General features: G+C 41.6%; 1 protein-coding gene across 1 annotated transcript; it reads right to left on the bottom strand.

Annotated features, from left to right (window-relative positions):
- Nucleotides 1-9,767: 9,767 nt before the first annotated feature.
- SPRY3 (sprouty RTK signaling antagonist 3) lies at nucleotides 9,768-19,313 on the bottom strand. Its single transcript, XM_061135959.1, has 2 exons — nucleotides 18,995-19,313; nucleotides 9,768-13,606 (listed from the first exon to the last, which is right to left on the bottom strand). The coding sequence occupies exon 2, from the start codon at nucleotides 13,501-13,503 to the stop codon at nucleotides 12,637-12,639; it is 867 nt and encodes a 288-aa protein (XP_060991942.1). The 5' UTR covers nucleotides 13,504-13,606; nucleotides 18,995-19,313; the 3' UTR covers nucleotides 9,768-12,636.
- Nucleotides 19,314-19,802: the final 489 nt, after the last annotated feature.

A 19,802-nucleotide genomic window follows, 5' to 3' on the forward strand; every position in this document is an offset into this window, starting at 1 on the left:
TGAAAAAAAATATGCCAGCAAATTTGGAAAACTCAGCAGTGGCCTCAGGACTGCAAAAGGTCTTTTTTCGTTTCAATCCCAAAGATGGGCAATGCCAAAGAACATTCAAACTACCATACAATTGCACGTATTTCACATGATAGCAAGGTAATGCTCAAAAATCTTCACACTAGGCTGCAATCGTATGTGAACCCAGAACTTCCAGATGTGCAAACTGGATTTAGAAAAGGCAGAAGAACCAGATATCAAATTGCCAACATCTGCTGGATCTTAGAAAAAGCATGGGAATTCCAGAAAAACATTTTCTTCTGCTTCATTGACTAGGCTAAAGCCTTTGATTGTGTGGATCACAAAAAAACTGTGGAGAATTCTTAAAGAGATGGGAATACCAGACCACCTTACCTCCCTCCTGAGAAACCTGTATGCAGGTTAAGAAGCAACAGTTAGAACCAGACAGGGAACAATGAACTGGTTCAAAACTGGGAAAGGAGTACAACAAGGATATTTATTGTCACCCTGCTTATTTAACTTATATGCAGAGTACATCATGCAAAATGCCAGGCTGGATGAAGCTCAAGCAGGAATCAAAATTGCCAGGAGAAATATCAATAACTTCAGATATGCAGATGACACTACCCTAATGGCAGAAAGCGAAGGTGAAAGAGGAGAGTGAATAAGCTGATTTAAAACTCAACATTTAAAAAATGAAGATCATGGCATCCAATCTCATCACCTCATGTCAAATAGATGGGGAAAAAATGGAAACAGTGACAGATTTTACTTTCTTGGGCTCCAAAATCACTGTAGATGGTGAGTGCAGCCATGGATTTAGAAGAAAAAAAGCTATGATGAACCTAGACAGTGTATTAAAAATCAGACACATCACTTTGCTGACAAAGATCCGTCTAGTCAAAGCTATGGTTTTTCCAGTAGTCAAGTATGGATGTAAGAGTTGGACCCTAAAGAAGGCTGAGTGCTGAAGACTTGATGCTTTTGAACTATGGTGCTGGAGAGGACTCTTGGGAGTCCCTTGGACTGCAAGGAGATCAAACCAGTCAATCCTAAAGGAAATCCCTCCTGACTATTGATTGGAAGGATGGATTATGAAGCTGAAACTCCAATACTTTGGCCACCTGATGTGAAGAACTGACTCATTTGAAAAGACCCTGATGCTGGGAAAGATTGAAGGTGGGAGGGGAAGGGGGCGACAGAGGATGAGATGGTTGGATGGCATCACCAACTCAATGGACATGAGTTTGAGTAAGTTCCGGGAGTTGGTGACGGACAGGGAAGCCTGGCATGCTGCAGTCCACCGGGTCACAAAAAGTCAGACATGACTGAGCGAATGAACTGAACTGAACTCAATAGCAAAACACCCCAATAACCCAACTAAAAATGGTAAAGAATCTGAATAGACATTTCTCAAAAGAAGACACGCTAAATGGCCAAGTATATGAAAAGTTAGTTAGCATCACTAACAATCAGGGAAATGCAAATCAAAACCACACTAAAATATCAGCTCATACCTGTTAGAATGCCTAACATCAAAATCACAAAAGATACCAAGTGTTGGCAAGGATGTATGGAAATGGGAACACTTGTGTACTGTGGGAAGGAATATATTGGCAGAGCCATTATGGAAAACAGTATGGCGGTTCTTCAAAAAATTAAATGTAGAACTACCATGCAATCCAGCAATTCCACTATTGGGTATTTATCCAAAGGAGATGAAATCACTAACTCAAAACATATATAAATGATATTTAAATCCAGGAGAGTAGATGAGATCACCAAGAGAGTGTGTGTAGATGAGATGAGGACTAAGAATTGAAATCATAGGCACTCTAATATTCAGAGTTCAGGGATATAAGGAAGAACTATTAAAGACCTTGGAGAAGGAGAAATCAATGAGGTAAGACCCCAACCCTAACTCTTGAATTGATGGTCCATTGCCTTTTGGTTCATTCTTCTCAGTCCCCTTCTCTTGTTTCCTGAATTACCTCCCAAATAAACAAACTACATGCAAGTCCTTGCCTTAGGTTCTGCTGGGATTTTTTTTTTGGGGGGAAGGGGGTGGGGGAGCTAAGTTAGAGGGCATGATCAGGTAGGACAAATGCTGCTGATTGGGTAAGATGAAGACTGAGAATTGATCATTGGACTTAGGGAGGTAGAACCACTGGTCATGACATGGACAAGAGCTACTTCAATGTAAGTTCAAAAGTCTAGCTGGAGTGAGTTCAAGAGGGAATACTTCTATTTTCTCAATGATACGTGGACAAGGTCATAGGCTTAGTGGAGAAGGAAATGATAACCCACTCCAGTATTCTTGCCTGGAGAACACCACGGACAGAATAGCCTGGTAAGCTATAGTTCATGGGATCACACAAAGTCGGACATAACTGAGCAACTGAGCACACACACACACACACACAGGCTAGGAGTGGAGATATGGAAGAGGTGGAGGTATTGGAGGTATAATGAAAGAGAAGTGTGAAGTAGCCTTTTTAAAGAGTTGGAAAATAAACTGAAGGGAGAAATAAAGTGGAAATGCCTGGCAGTACTGAGGGCCGACTTGAAATTTGTGATTTTGTGTTTTTCTCCAACTACATTCATCTGTTTAAGAAAAAAATGTGGAACAATCTGTTATATTTAGCCAAGATTCATATTTTGCTAGGCTAGGGGTGTGCTAGGGGGAGAGAAGGTCAAGGGAATTGTTGTGATGGACCAGGGAATGTAAGTTGGGCAAAAATGACTTCAGGCGGGTGATGACAAATTTAAAAATTGTGGGAGGGCTCAATTTTATTTTTTGTGGTGCTTGAGGATACAAAAGAAGGGCCAACACTAAAATTATTCTGATCTCTTTTCATGCAATGTTTTCTATCAAAATTAGCTAATTAGATATACCATTATGTATTATATATAAGTCATGTCAAGGTAAGTTCTCAGAATCTAAGAGGACACTATTAAATATTCTGAGACACAAGTATTAACTGAGACCGTCCTGGGCAAATTGGGACATAGTATGACTCTACTCAGGGCTTTCCTGGTAGCTCAGCTGGTAAAGAATCCGCCTACAATGCAAGAGACCCCGGTTCAATCCTTGGGTTGGGAAGATCTCCTGGAGGAAAGTGTAGCAACTCACACCAGTATTCTTGCATGGAGAATCCCCATGGACAGAGGAGCCTGGTGGGCTGCAGTCAATAGAGTCACAAAGAGTTGGACATGATTGAGGACTAAGCACAGCACATGACTCTACTCATATAGTCACTTATATACTGTAAGAAGTAGAGTTTAGTAGTTCAGAGCACAAAGTTTTTCAGAGTCATGGTTCCTCAGTTTGAAACCAAACACATGCCTGACTATAAATCTTTTGGTTGAAATTCATCAGGGCTGGCTCCTCCATCCCATACTGTCATGTGGGCTATTACATTTGTCTTCTGATTCTAAATTCAGTGTTGATTCTGGACTTCAGGTTATATTCTAACATTTTCTGCAGTAATTACCCCTTTTCACCTTCTCAGGTCCAATATCTTCATTATGTTTATTTGAAGTTCTGTTGAAATAGATTTCAATGTCCTTACAACCAAATGTGACCCTTCCTTTAGAACTCCAGTCTGTTTACTCATTCTGTACACATGCTATTTTATGCAGCTCATCTTAGGCTCTTGTGTTAATTGTTATAAGGCAAAGTACAAGCATTTTATTGGCAGTGTAGTTATTAGAAGGAGCTTTTTTGATTATATTTTCCAGAAAATTATAGACTCCTGAAACATGACCTCTAACAACTCAGTTTTTTCTTATTGAATATAGCTCATTGCCTCTTAATTACTGAAAGGTAAGCCCTGCTTGAGGTAGGTCTGGATTATAAGTGCCCATTACTATACTTTTAAGCCTCTTGCTTCCTACTAATTCTATGCCTCTCTACTTACTCTCTTGAAAGAGGCATTTCAAGATGAAATAAAGATATATTTACTAATTAGATTTTTAAATTTGGCTTGCAATGTGACACATAGAAACATTTTGATCATGATTTGTTTTTAATTTATTAGCATGGCTCAAATAAGGATAAAGGAGTGCCTTGTTAAATAATGGATGAGAGAATGGCAACCAACTCCAGTATTCTTGCCTGGAGAATTCCATGAACAGAGGAACCTGGTGGGTTACAGTTCATGTGGTCGCAAAGAGTCAGACACGACTGAGCAACTTACACTTTTTAAATATATTTTTGCATTTTAAAATAACTTTCAAATTAACTCTTAAAAGTCATTGGCAAAAATGATGAATTAAGAATATATATTTTACTTTCAAAATAAGGAAGATATAAGAAATTCATTTTATAAGTGATACAGAATTCCATTTTTACCAAATAAACAAGTAACCAGAAGTATGACTGCTAATAGGAGAATAGAAGTGGCCCCATCTGGAATTTCTCAGTATCTGGAATGGACAGGACAGGAATGGATCTGGATACTCTGTTCTGGGCCTAGAGGTCAGGAAACACGTTCCTTGTGGTTATAGATCATTCTGAGGATACTACCTCCCAGAATAATATACTTCCTCAAATCAGAAAGCCACTCCTCTCCTTTCTGACTTCTATAAGCAGTAGCTCTTCCTAATGGGTAGCCCTCCCTCCTGGCTTTTCATGCATACTGCCTTTAAGAAAAGGTGTCCTTTTTTTGAGCCCCTTCCCTTCAACCTCTGACAAACCTCAGGAATGGGATCTACAAGTCTCATAGAAGTGGAAGTGGAAGTGTTAGTCCCTCAGTCGTGCCTGACTCTTTGTGACCCCATGGACTGTAGCCCGCCAGGCTCCTCTGTCCATGGGATTCTCTAGGCAAGAACACTGGAGTGGGTTGCCATTCCCTTCTCTAGGAGATCTTCCCCACCCAGGGATCGAACCCAGGTTGCCTGCATTGCAAGCAATTTCTTTACCATCTGAGCCACCAGGGAAACTGAGAAAGCCTAGGCTAATTCAATCCTAAGGTCACATTTTAACTGACCAAGTTTAAGAAGTCCGGATGTCTCATTGACTTTGTATTTCTTTAATCCCAATCCCAGTGAGGTAGAGAAATAAAAGAATGACCTGTGTCCTCAACTGTTGATTTATTTATCACTGAGACCAAGTTCACTTTAAAGGTACACAAAATCTGCACACGTGTTCAATCTTCATACATGTTATGTAGGCAGGCAGACTACCCAAATGATTGATGGATTAAATTTTTTTTCAACTTTCATTATGTTGTTTTAGCCTCACATATGTGTTGTACATAGTGAAAAAGTTGGCTTAAAACTCAGCATTCAGAAAACTAAGATCATGCCATCTGGTCCCATCACATCATGGCAAATAGATGGGGAAACATTGCAAACAGTGACTGACTTTATTTTTGGGGGGCTCCAAAATCACTGCAGATGGTGACTGCAACCATGAAATTAAAAGGCGCTTGCTTCTTGGAAGAAAAGCTATGACCAACCTAGATAGCATGTTAAAAAGCAAAGACATTACTTTCCCAACAAAGGTCCGCCTAGCCAAAGCTATGGTTTGTCCAGTAGTCATGTATGGATGTGAGAGTTGGACCATAAAGAAAGCTGAGCGCCAAAGAACTAATGCTTTTGAACTGTGATGTTGGAGAAGACTCTTGAGAGTCCCTTGGGCTGCAAGGAAATCAAACCAGTCAATCCTAAAGAAAATCAGTCCTGAATATTCATTGGAAGGACTGATGCTGAAGCTGAAACTCCAATATTTTGGCCTCCTGATGCGAAGAGCTGACTCATAGGAAAAGACCCTGATGCTGGGCAATATTGAAGGCAGGAGGAGAGGGGATGACAGAGGATGAGATGGTTGGATGGCATCATTGACTTGATAGACATGAGTTTGAGTAAGCTCCAGGAGTTGGTGATGGACAGGGAGGCCTGATGTGCTGCACTCCATGGGGTCACAAAGAGTCAGACATGACTGAGCAACTGAACTGAACTGATAACATTCCTCTGCATTTGGGCATAACCTTGTACATTAAAATATGCTTCTTTCGTGGCTCTTATGCAAAGCTCTAGGCATTAGTATCTTCATTTTGAAGTGAAAATGAAAGTTGCTCAGTCGTGTCCAACTATTTGCGACCCAATGGACTATACAGTCTGTGGAATTCTCTAGGCCAGAATACTGCAGTGGGTAGCCTTTCCCTTCTCCAGGGGATCTTCCCAACCCAGGTATTGAACCCAGGTCTCCCGCACCGCAGGCGAATTCTTTACCAACTGAAATATCAGGGAAGCCCTATCTTCATTTTACAGATGAGGAAACCAAAGATCCAGAGATTGCACGGGGTAGAGAAAGACCAAAACCCTGGCCTATGAGTCAGCAGACCTGGATTCTCATATTCCTGACTTTGTCCCTGTGTGTTTATGAATGAGTTGTTTCCCCTCTCTGAACTTCAGTATCTGAATTTAACAAATGAGATGATTGAGCTTTCTCAACCCTGTTTGCATATTATAAACATCTAGAAGCTTTTAAAAAAATCCATTCCTCAACCTCACCTCCAAAGATCTTGATTTAATTGGTTTCAGGGTACTGTAATTTCCATATCACTAAGAAGCCAATCCAAGTAAAGCCACAAATTCAGTCTGGTATTTCTCTATAAAGGAGAGAAGCACTGTCATTTAGTATAAGATTCAAATACTATGGGGACATGTCCTGGAATGGAATTTAAAAGGGTGAGAGTTTTAGTGTGCATACCCTAACTCTGAACCTCTAGGGGAGACTTCAAGGCTCTATCCATCTCTCTCTCTCTCTGTCTCTCTGTCTCTGTCTCTGTCTCTCTCTGTCTCTCTCTCTCTCTCTCTCTCACACACACACACACACACACACACACACACAAAATCATTCCATTGGAAGTACTATAGTAGTTTGAAAAAAATAACACTGATTTAAGTCAAGGACAAAGAGTAGTTTAAGTATACAGCCGAGCCAAGATGTTAGTAAAATGGAGTTTTGGGGTGACAGAAATAACTGATTATAGAACTTTTTTTCTTTCACATGACTTTTTCTTAACCACTGTTTTTCTTTCTGAACCTATATATAGTATTCACACAACTTTTTTACTCTTTTCCCTTCAATATAGCTTATGTATTAACATGGGCCTGGAAACTTCTCCTTATTGGAGGCCTTAACCCCCATTGGAAGGGGACTCTTTAAAAATTTTAGAGTAAAATTAAGCCAACTAATCTTTGATATTACAAAAATTAGTGTTCCTTTTGTTTTTAGAGTTTCTTTTTGTCATCAGAATGGTAGTACTTTGAAGGCTAAAGTGTGGACCTAGGAGAATAAGGCCAAGGGAGTTCTTTAGTCCCCCTCAGTTGATGCCTTAGGATGCACGTATGGCTCATCTCATCTTATCACAACAGAACATAAGTGACTTGAGCTTAAAGCCCTGTGTTAATAAATCTGTGGTGTTCACCTGAAGGATTATCTCTAGTTTCTTTCCTTAGTGACCTGCAAAAGCAGTGTTTGTCGATTCCTCAAGGACTTGGGGATTTCCTAATCCTTGTCATCTGTGTCTTTTATTATCAGAAACATGACCATTACCTAATACAGTCAAAAGGATTGCCTTAATAGTTGGACAATGACAACTTGTGTGTCACAATTACCATCTTTTTTTCCAGGGGACTGGTGAGCAAATACATGTGGAAACAACATATATAACTTTGAAATGACAGCAATGTCCCCAAACAGTGAGCAGTGTCGCTCACAAGATGTCTTTCCTTGAAAGCTATGTGTCTAGTTCATTCTGGCCTTTAAAAGCAGTAACACTGGTTTAGGGATCAAGATAAGGATATGGGCCTGGATTGTTACTCCTCATTTCCATGCAGAAAGAAGCCCTTAGAAGCTAGTTAGAGAATTTTAAGTTTAGGAATGCAAATTTAATGTTTCTCAGCACAATAAAGCCTTACATGCTTTAAAGATTATAGGTTATCTCCAACTCATTTTCAATGAGTGTGATTAAAGATGTAAGGGAAAAGCAGTTTTCTAGCTAGTTTTACTAGCGTACCAGTTTAAGTTCATATGTCTCCCTTTATACACACACTTCCATTGCTATCATGGAGCCACAATGCTCCCCCATTGCTGCTAAGGCTGAAAATGCCAAAATTCATGCTTGGGCACCCACACATGCTTTACCCTAAAGCACAAGGAAGTTAGTATTCCACAGGGAAGGTATTTGACTAATAAGATGGGAGATAGGAGGTAAATTCTTCTCTCTTCCTCGCCCAGATGGGCTGAGATACAGTATGGCCTATCATAAGAGGTTGAGAAATTAGCTTGTCATGAAACAGATTGCTCTCCTTTCCTCCTGACCTCTTTTTCCTTACTTCTACTTCCTTGGGATTTCACGTAAGCTTTTGCTTCAAGCTCTATTTTCTAAGAAACTCAGACCAGGGCACCCAGAAATTAAGAAGTCTGGAATTAAGTCATAATTTCACCCAAATTTATAACCATGTGATGTTATGCAGGTTACTTTCTTGCATCTTCTCTTCTAGCTATAAAATGTTGATATTGGAGTAGAACTTCTTTAAGGGTCTTTCCAACTCTGAAATAATGCCAAGGTACATAATGTCTGTGTGAAGCAGGTGATGTGAAAAGGTGGTATACTGACCAATGGACATCAGTGGATTACTTACATGTGAATCAGGAGAATGCACTCAATATATTCAGTGAGCTTGAATGTTAACAGCTCCAACCAATCGCAAGTTCCAAACATAGATTTAGTTCTACTTTCTGCAGAAAGGAATTGAATTAATTTCCTGGGTCTTTAAAGAGAAGGCCAAATAAACTTTTACCCTCTTGAGCAAAGTAAAAATACTTCCCTACTGGCTCCATATCATAAGCTGATTGAGAAATGGTAACTGGCTGCAAACCAAAGATGTTTTCAAAGATGGAAGTGGAGATCTGTAATGGCTCCATCTTGGGAAGCAAGATAGATAATATTTTGCTGTAACTATTAGTCTGTAACTATTGTTTCACTCCTAACACAGGAGCATGTGTGTTTCAACTCTTAGGGTGCAGGTGGGCTGAAGTTAGGAAAAGAACCATTCACCATTTGAGGTTTATTATACCACGAAGGTTTATACTATGCTCCAAACTTCTATACCTGCCTCTGGAGCATTGACTGTGGAGTCAGACAGCCTAGGTTCACATCTTAGTTTCAGCATTTACAAGCTTTGTTACCTTTGGCAAGTCATTTAGCCCCTCTGTACTTCAGTTTCTCATTTGTAAAATAAGAGTCATAATACTACATACATTGTAGAGTTGTCTTGAGGATTAAATGAGCTACATAGGCAATGTGCTTGAAATAGTGCTTAGCACAGAGTAAGCACTGTGCAAGTGTTCACTATATTTATTAGAGCTATTGTGATGATGAAAGATGGGCTAGAACCAAAAAAAAAAGGCTCTTGGCTAAAGCCATGTGAAATGTATCAAGGGACCAATATGTGGAAAGCAGTAGATTTAGGGGATAATAGATGATTTAACTGCAAAAAAATGCTAAGCAGGAAACACCCTCTAAATATTCCTGTTTATACAGTACATGACACAAAGTATAAAAATAATGAAAACAGAGCCTCTCTGTAGGATTTAGAGTTCTTTCATATATATTTTAAATATACATGTGCAATACATTAAAATATATAGAGATGTGTGAATATATATTTACATATGTATATGTAAATATATATATATATATATGTATGTGTGTATATATATATATATCACCGAAGGGCTACATATGCACACTCACTCACATGTCCGTGTGCATACCCCAACAGGACCCATCTATACGTAAACCAGATGCAGTCCATATCAGGCCAACTTGGACGCAAATGAAAGCCCTAATTCAGCAGACTGCAGATTGCAACTACATTTGAGTAATCCTCCAGTTCCTTCTACCAAGTGTAAGGCCATTTAGAAATACACTGAGAAGAGCGCCTCTGGGTGTATGGCAGAGCCCAGGGCCCCTCTGGCAGTGCATAATTTGCCTGAGTAAGGACTGCAGGATTGAGATATCAAGGAGCTAGCTATCAAGGAGGAGGGACTTGTGTTATGTAGGGCCCTGAAACTAATAAGCAAACATCAATAGAATAACTTTAGCTCCAAGAACAAAGCACTAGTGTCATAGAATCCTTATATATCTCAGCTTTAAGCAAATTTCAGGCAGAAGCAAAGAGAAGTGTGTGTTGCTATTCATCAACATCCAGTGTGACCCAGAGAATTGGGCCCAGCTTCTGGGGATGGATAAGTTCAAGGGTCAATCAGGCAGACTTTGAAGATAAAAAGAAGTTACTTAAAATGGAAGGACTTGAAAGCAACATAAGAGGTTACAGGTATTGGTTTGGGTTTATAAATGTTCCAAGAAGCCAAACCTTGTATATGGCACCATTTGCAGCAATATCATTAACATTATTAATAATCATCAATAACATATTTATATATACAAAAATAGAGCAAAGCAATTCTATAAGAGGAGGTGAAAGTGAAGGTGAGGGTCTCTGCAGCTCAAATGTCAGTACACTTCAGGAAGATTCAGAACCAACAAAGACTGAGTGGCACGTATTTCTACAGTATACAGCCAAGAAGGGGACATCAAAGTGTTCCCTTTTCCTTCCCCCTGTGTAGGACTATACATTTCTCCCCACCTTTCCACGCTGTAATACATATCCATGCACACTTTAAAAGAGATGATGATATAGAGAGTCTGGAAGTCTTAAACTAAGTTGGAGCACCTTGGTTTCAAGCAAGTGCCCTTCATCTTTGAATTCCTTAGTGAATTTTGGATTCACTGACAGAGGGAAACTGTTATCTAATTCTTGTCTTTTAACAGCAGTCCTTAGGAGCCTGCCATCACCACTGCAGCCTTTTCCCATTGAAGGCGAATCACAGCACAGGCTCTTAGTATTTTTTTTTTTTACAGAAGTCAGTTCTCTGCATTATACATCTTTCATCTCGGTTTTCCACTGTTGCTGAAATTTAGGTTCTCAGGCAACTGCCATTGCAGACAAAGCCAACAGCAAACACAGTGTGTGCAGCAAAGGGTAGGTGCAATGGCGAAGATACAGCTTAGTTAGGGCTTCCTTAAGCTTTCTTTTCCACACTTGAGCTTCTATAAGATGACAGAGCCAAAGGTGATGTCCACTGGGGGAAGCCTTGACACTTGAAAGGGAGTTAGCTACCCACTATGCCCCGCATAAAGACCACCACCCTAGGTTGGCATGATTCCTGAAGACTGAATGGGTATGGCTTTCTGTCATTGTTAACAGAGTCTTAGGAGAAATTTTCCATGACTTAATGTAGTGCAGTGTAGAGAATATTGAACCAGGAGCCAGAAGGCCTGTATTCCAGGCCCAACCCTATGAACTCTGTGTGTGACCTCAGGCAAATCTCTTACTATTTCTAGGCCTCAGTTTTTCCATCTGTAAAATAAGGGCACTGAACTAGATTAACAGTTAAGATTCCTCCCAGCTCTAAAGTTTTATGACTTTTTATGTCCAATATTAAGGCCTGAGCCATGCAGTCTCAGGGCAGTTAGCTTCTAAGAGAGAACAGACCTCTGTAATATCCTTTGCTTTGTTCACTTAGCTATAAAGCACGTCTGCCTTTGTCACTTGGGTCAGACATACAAAGTTATGAGCATCCTGGTTTACTATCCTACTCAGCATGCTAGAGGAATCTGTCAGTACTCTAAGGTGATTATTGGGAAAGGGAGTTAAACTTGAACTCATTAAACCTGGAAATAGAAGTTAAGTTTGCCTCATATGCTCATAAACTGGTGAGTGTGGTTATGAGTGCACACACACTATTGCTAGTGATCAGTTCATTACAGTAATCAATTTCACTTAATAAAAATTAGTAAATAGTATAACAGCAAAGTTTGGCGTCAAAGGAAACACCAATGGAAAAAACAGCACTTCTTGATGTGTTAGAGAAACAGGCAGGAGGAGACATAAATCTGATGGAACACAATAGAAATACCTGCAGAGAAAGGATTAGTCAGAGAGAGAAGGGAGGAAGGAGAAGAAGGTAGGGAGAGAGGAAAAAACAGAGAGAGAGAGGAAAAATCGAAGGAGTACAAAACAGAGGTAACAGAAGCGGAGGAAATGAGAGAGAAAAGACAAACAAGAGGGGCAGTAAACAGGGAGAAGGGGTCAGATTCCCTGGAATATTGAACACTGTTCCACATGGACCTGTGAAAACCATCTAACAGGAAAGCTTCCAAAGGCACTGTGGAAAGCAGAGTGATGCTCAGAGCCTGCATCGAGAGGTATCATGTTGGGGAGCCCCTAAACCTCCAGGTTGCTGGCTCTGTCAGCCCTCAGTGTCCAAATCTCATGCTTCTACATCACCTGAATTGGCCATGACAGCCATAAGGGCTGAGATGGTAGGGTATAAAAAGATTGAAGTGGAGCGGGATAGATACTGTGAGAAAGAACAAGGCGTCCTGCGCCAGGATGTACTTGACCATTCCCCTGACACTGCAGGAACGAAACTGGTGAGCCCTAATTTTGGCTACTTTCCTCCTCCTCCCCTTCTTCAAAGATGAGGCCTATGCTTTACTGATGGGGGCTAGGAAAAAGCTCCGGATCCCTTTGGTAGGAAGGTCATACAGACTTTTCCTGGGCCTTGGGGAAGGGTGCACTACCAGAAGAGATTTTTCTGCACACAGTGTTGGTGTGCCTCTTACAACGGCAGCCTGGTCGCCTGAGACTATCATAGCCCTGCTGGCACAGATGGAGGCATCCACGGGTAGGCAGGTAGCAGCACAGGCAGGGTAAGAAGAGGGAGATGAGGCTCATGGCTGCCCAGCGGACGAGGCAAGAGCCAGGCCCACAGGAGCAGGGCTCATCGGCGCAGTTGTCTTCATCGTCAGTGGAACAGTGGTAGAAGAGGCCCTTAACACAGCAGAGACAAGTGCCATAATCTAAGAGGCTCTCAGCAGAGCAAAGGCAACGCTGGTTGCATAGCCAGCAAGCGGGGAGAGGGCGAGCTGCTGTACAGAGGACACACTTGCAGCGCCCACACTCCTCACAGATGAAGAGGTGCTCACTGGGGTGCATGGCAGATTGCTCAGCTTCTCCCTTCAGAGCACCATCAGCCTTTGGGTGGGCTCCTGTTCCAGGCTGGGTTCGGATGATGGACTGGCCTGAAGGCGAGGGCGTAATGCTGGCCAAGAGCCTTTGATCAGAGGCAGTGGTACTATGGGACATTGAGCTGGCAATGCTAGACTGGCTCAAATGCTGAGGCAAGGGCTGCAACTGATGGCACTGGCTGAGACTGCGGGGCAGAGCAGTGGGCATGGTAGCCAGGGACCAATCAGATTTGTGGGTTTGCACAATAAGGGAAGGGCTGGAGAGGGCCTGTTTACAGGGAACTGGAGGACGGTCCACATAATCATTGCTAGCATGAGTAGAGCGCAGCTGTTCAATAGGCAGAATTTGTTGGAAATCATCTGTCACTGCAGCATCCATTTTGCCTCGATTCTTGAGTTCTGAGTGGTTTTGTGTCAGGGTGGCACTTATGGTGATAAAGAGCCCTTGTAGTTACATGGGTCTTAGGGCACATCAGAAAATCCTAGGAGAGAAAGAATAAAAACAATAAATAAAAACACATAGGCATGAGTACCTTGCAGGAAACCAACAAAGCACAGGCCCCTATCACCAGCACTACCTTAAATCACTTTAGTCTTCATGATTCTGTAATTGACCTCATCTATTTTTTACAGGCATGTCTGGTCTTCTCATCCAGACTATAAAGCACATTGGGAGCAAAGATCTGATTGTGGATTCCTTTTGTATTTCATCATATGACTAGGGTCATAGGAGCAGTTAGCTCATTCAGATGTTTCCTAACTGAGAAATCTAGGCCTTAAGCATCAAAATTCTAATAAAGCTATCAAATGCAAAGGTCACATTTTGAGATTTTACAGAAAAACGCAAATGGATTTTTTGGCCAACCCAATATATATATACATCAAAGCTTTCGTTTCAGTGAAATTTATAAGCATAAATAAACAAATGATAAAGGACACTGTTTGATGCAATGAATACAGGCAAACAAGCAAGACGCAATAATATTAATAGCAGAGATATGGCAAAGACACAAAGGGCAGAAATTAGACTATCTATAGAAAAGCGGGGAAAAGGTCTTCCTAAGAATATAAAAAAATCCAAGACTAATCATCTTGCAGTTCTCCTCACTTCATAAGCTGCTTTAATTTATTGAGAAGGTAATTCTTTTAAATGGCGGCATGACTCCAGAATCAAACTTTTGTACACACAGGAGTAACCCTGGTAATGGGGAACCTTAAAAGAAGAGACCTGAATTAATTCAAATATCACCTGTAATTATACCTATTACGACCCTAAGTCAAGTCTATACTGATGGGATTTATTAGGTAGAATCTGTTTGGACTGCTTTTCTCTACCTTATATAATAAACTGGCTTTCTTAAAGAACAGCAATGCTTTTATACAAAATTTAACCTAAGCTGAATATCTGGAAAATATATTCTCTCCTGATTCGATCGAGCCTCGTACTGATAATGATGATCACGAGGAAAATACTGTTCCAACAGTAGATTATTGTTTTGCACCATCTGGAAGACTGAACACCCTAAAAAGGAAACCTAAACAAAAATCTAAGACTCATCTTGGAGGCATTAGGACCTAGGAAACACTAGCATGAATAAAGTATATATTTGAAATCCATCAGATTTCAGGCCTCCTCAAAATAGATCGATTACTCACACTACTGTATGGGATGGAAAGCTTGAATGAGTAATAGAAAGGAACAAGTAACAGAGGATAGTGCTTGATTAGGTTTCCATAAGCAAGCAAGCATGACACTGAAATGTGCCCAAAGCTCAATAGCAAGGGAAAAAAAAGACGTAGTTCATATAGGACTCAGTGGCTAATAATACAATTGGACTCATTGCCTTTTGAGGTTATATCCCAAAGCAAATCTATTTAGTTGAATTTTCATCTGTTCATTTTTTAGAAAGAAGATTTAGTTTGGTTAAAAATAACTTTTTCTGCGACATCACATCAAAAAACCAGTCTGACTATAATTTCACTTTTTAGCTACTTGTTTCAGTGTTACTCAATACAGCACAAGAAAATGCAGATAAACATTATGGAGATTCTAAGACTCAAATATGCAACCTTTGTCAAATCACTTACTTCTTTTGGGCCTCAGTTCCACTATCTATATAATTATAGGGGTAGCCTAGGTGATTTTGAAGGACTCTGACCCACTATGGTCTGTAATTATTTAACTATACAATTTGACAAAAGAATTCTCTTCATACCTTCTAAATCTTCAGCCCTTGAGGGTAAACTGGGCAACATGCCCTTGTTTACCCGGGCATTCAAAAGCAAAATGGGTTGGACTCACAGCCCCCCTGAAGTCTCACACCTCTACCTTTGCTGTACCTTTGTTAAGACTCACAGTTCCAGCATTAGAAAGGAACAGGTAGTTTTCATTTGAACACCCAAATAAACAAAGACACACTGTTCAGCCAGTTTGCAGGGTGTGTGGATGTAAGTGTCTAGGATTGGGAAGAGTCTTTTGACAACTATATAAGAAATAAATGTATTCCCTATTGATGAGATAAATAATGTGTGGGGCCCTTCAAGCCCTTTACACTGTATAAAAATAATACATACACTGGATGCATTTTAGACTCACTGATTTCCCAAAGGAAACTAGATTTGAACATACTGGAAATTCCAAGGATCAATAACTCAAAGGAAAGCATTCAAGGTCTTAACATTACAGGAGATAATCATATGGGATTCCAAGGATGTTACTAGATATCTCAGAGATTTGCCCAGAAGGTTGAAAGGTAAGCTTGGAGGAATTTAGGTCATAATAGAAATGACTCAGAACCATGAGGGGATTCTATCATGGCAGCAAAAGGGTATATGGTATTTAGGTTAAGAGAGTGTATTTGCATATTGGTTAGACTGCTGCAAGACTGGAGAGTTCAGATACTTGGTTGGGTGATTAAAGGAAGCTTTGGGCATCAGTCTGGGATGATGAACTACTACTGTCTTGCTTCCAGATAAGGGGATTGATGAGATGAACTCGGAAGGTTTCTTCCTGCTCTATAAAATCTTTCTGAGAATGAAGAGTGGAAGATCTGCAATATGGTGGGCAGTAGGACCTGGGTAAAATCAGGGTATTGAGGAGGATAAACCAGTATTGAATGACAATAAATTGTTTGCCATTCCGGATGTGCTGAATCCGATCTGCCTAACAGGATGAACTGAAATAGATACTGGAGGGGAAGGTAAGTGGGGGCGGGGTGGAGTGGAGAAACAAATAGACAGGAGGACTGTGCAGCCCACAGATTAGATGAAAAACTACTACTACTCCTGCATGTTTAGGATTCAGAAACCCACTCATTAAAGGGCCATTCATTGTGAGCAGCAACAGTGAAGCAACGGACTGTGCTGTGGGTCAATTCCATATTCTATGAAGTGAGAGAGAGAATATACATATCACATATTATTAACTAGGAGCCAAGGTGATTACAAGTCTTGGCTGCACATGGATGGGATCTAGTGATTTCTGTCACGTAGTGCCTCTGCAGTAATGAATGATGCATTGTAAACCCACTCCCATCTCGGTCCCTCTGGCCAGGTGCTCATAGCTTTCTCAACAGTGTTTCTGTAGCCCTGAAATTTGCTATGTTCAACCTAAACAGAAATGTCTTTTCTTATGCGAACTTGGGGACTCAAAAGCTAAATCCATTCAAGAAATGCTGTTTGTTAATGAAAGAAAAAATGTCTTTTCTCCCTGGAACCGAACAGCTGCCATGTTGAGACTTAAGTTGCAAACTTTCCTAGCTAAAGCCCTTCTATGCTAACCCCCTTAAGAGGCTTTTGATTTGGGTGATAAATCCTTTCTGATATGGTATGACTCAAGCTTGATTTCAAGGAAGAAGGGAGAAGAGAAGGCTGGCTCCTGTTTTTTCCTGTTCCTATGGGTTCAATGCTGTTTTGTACCTTGCTGTGTAACGGCTCTGGGGTGTGTTGCTTTTTTTTTTTTTTCCTGTGCTCTGCTGTTATATACACTCGTTCTCAGAATAACCAAAAGCAAACATAAGGGGGATTTCTGCTATGGCTTTCTGTGTTTTCTTAGTTCTACTGTTCCAAAGTCTGCTCTCTCAAAATCCCTCTCTGTGCAAAAGCATTTGCATCTCTATCAAAGCACTCCCCCCTGACAAATACCAAGTTGTATATAGTTTACATTACTAACCTCTCAGCCACTGAGTGGGCCTCCCTCCTACCACATACATCTTGTTGGAGCTGCCAGGTTCTCACCACATTTAACTCTTAACTTGTCACTTTGCTACCCTAGTCCTATTCATTACCTTCACAGTTTCATTAAGACACACAGCAGTTTATTTCCAACCAGAGAGTCTTGCAGTTGTAAGAGCTTGCCTTTTTAAAGATAGGGGCATTTTAGTGATGAACCATGCAAGGAAAACTTGTAATATCAAGTGAATTCACAGACTTCTAATCCTGAAGAAAATGCTAGTTGTTCATTTAAGAAGTAGGAATCTTTCTTTAAACCCCAAATTCTTTTATAAGAGACAGGAAACTGAGTTCTGGGTGACTGTGGGCAAGTGACTTCTGTTCCAGGCCTGTTTCTTCATCTGCAAAATGAGGGAGGGGGGCGGTATTAAAGGAAGGTTTGAAAAGTCCTTTGTTGTCCCTACGCTCTAAATTTTTATGCTGGGTTTGCTGGTTGTATTCCTCTGCCTCAGAAGTCTTTCATGAAGAATTAGCGTCCCTTCCCTCAGGTTCTTTACTTCCCCACTAACTCAGCTTCTTAACTCTGACTCCAAGTCACCCAGATCACTCACTAACTAGATTGTTTCTCAGCTAGAGAGACATAAAACAGAAAACAAGCAAAAGGCCAAAATGGATAGAATGGTACAACAAAGTCTTAGAAATTTTTATTTAGAAGTTTAGGGAACAGGATTAATACTTCTTTAGGGATAAAAAGCTAGCCTGTGCCTTATCTGTATGTATGTATGCAGCTGACTTGTTGGGAACATGATTTAATACCTGATATAGCCAAATTATGTTACAGTGAGGCTCTAATGCACCCAGAAAAGCAACAATAGTTTGCATTTCAAAATAGATTTTCCGTTTAAGAGTTCAAGGTCTGTTTTCCACTCATCGAACATGGGTTTGCAGCATACAGAGGCCAGTGGCAATGATCATTAGACAAATGGAAAGGAGTATGCACCACGGCCCTAGGTCCTATCAAACGTCTATTGGCTAACCAGACATGCTGACAGGTTCTCACTGTGGACAAAATTTCCATATGCCACACAGAGACATGTGCACACACACCCCGGCCTGGATCCAAAGATTTCTAAATCATTGCTCTGACTCAATGTAAGTAGGGGGTTATGCCGTGTCAGCTTGCGCCATTTCTACCCAGAGCAAGGTGATGTGATGAAATCTGAGCGATGCACAGCCCAGACTTGTGAGCCAATCGGAGACTAGCCCTGCACTGACAGGATGCCCGCTGGGCAGCCAGACTGGCCTCAGCACGGGTTCCCCCTACGTTCTCAGCTTGGGTGGTTAGGCTGCGCTACCCAGGGCTTAGGCAAGCCCCACAATTCATCTTAAGGTCAACAGCCTAGAAATTCCATTGACATCGGGCTGCAGGAAGAGTGATTTCGAAGTTCCCTTTCGATTTAGCCATGTCCAACATGGATAGTTTTCTGCAAGGGGCTGTTTGATTGAAATCTCAGTTGAACGCTTTTCATTTTATTTCACCCATGCGCTTGAGCTTGTGCGCGTGCACAGACACGCTCTCTCTCTCTCACACACACACACATACACAGACACATACACACACGCACAATGACGGGAATGAATGGCAATCTGTGCATTGCATAGAAAGGATTCTGAGGTCTTGAGCTCATCGCTCAGCTTACCTTGAAGCAAGGGCTGAGCCATGCTGAGAGAAGCCGAACTCATGGTCCATCTGGCTCAAAGGACCTCTTCTTCTCCCGAGTCTTTAGGTTTCTCCACCTCTCTTCGGAAAGTCTGAATGAAAACTCCTTCCCTGGCAGTGGAGCCAGAAACAGAGATAGTTCTGTCTCGGGCTTTCTGACACAGCACAGAAAAGGGAAAGGGAGGAAAGGAAAAAAGAGAGAGAGAGACGGTGGCGCTGAGGAGCAGAGTCGGACTTGTAGTAGCAGATACTTTGTGTAGATTTTCCATGCAGATCTCAATCCTGATGCACGTATTCCCCAAAGAAAGCTCAGCAGGGTAAGTTGTTCACCACCTCCTCTTTCTCCTCCTCCTATTTCTCCTCCCCGTCCTCCCCCGCCTCTTTCTCCTCCCCCTTCTCCTCCTCCTCCTCCTTTTTTTCCCCTCCTCCAGCCTTTTCCTTCCCCTTCTCTTCCCCTCCCCCGCCCCTCCCCCCTTCCCTCCTCCGTTCTCCCTCCTCCCCCTCCTCCTCCTCCTCCCCTGATGCCTCCGCCTCGGTCTCCCTTCCCATCTGACAGCTGAACCGAAGCCGCAGTAACTGCGGTGGGAGACCCGGGGTCTCTTAACCGAGCCGGAGATACCGCTAGGGTCCGATGACTTGTGTAGCTTCGGGGGCGTGGGTAGAGCGTCCGCAGAGAGCGGAGCTGCGGGGTGATTGGAGGCGGGAGGAAGGGGGGATGAGATCGCAGTGTGTGTGCAGCTTGCTCGGCGAGCCCGCTGTTTTGTGAATGTAGACATTTTCTCGAGGTC

Source organism: Dama dama, chromosome X (genome assembly GCF_033118175.1).
Source record: "Dama dama isolate Ldn47 chromosome X, ASM3311817v1, whole genome shotgun sequence".
Classification (NCBI taxonomy): Eukaryota; Metazoa; Chordata; class Mammalia; order Artiodactyla; family Cervidae; genus Dama; species Dama dama.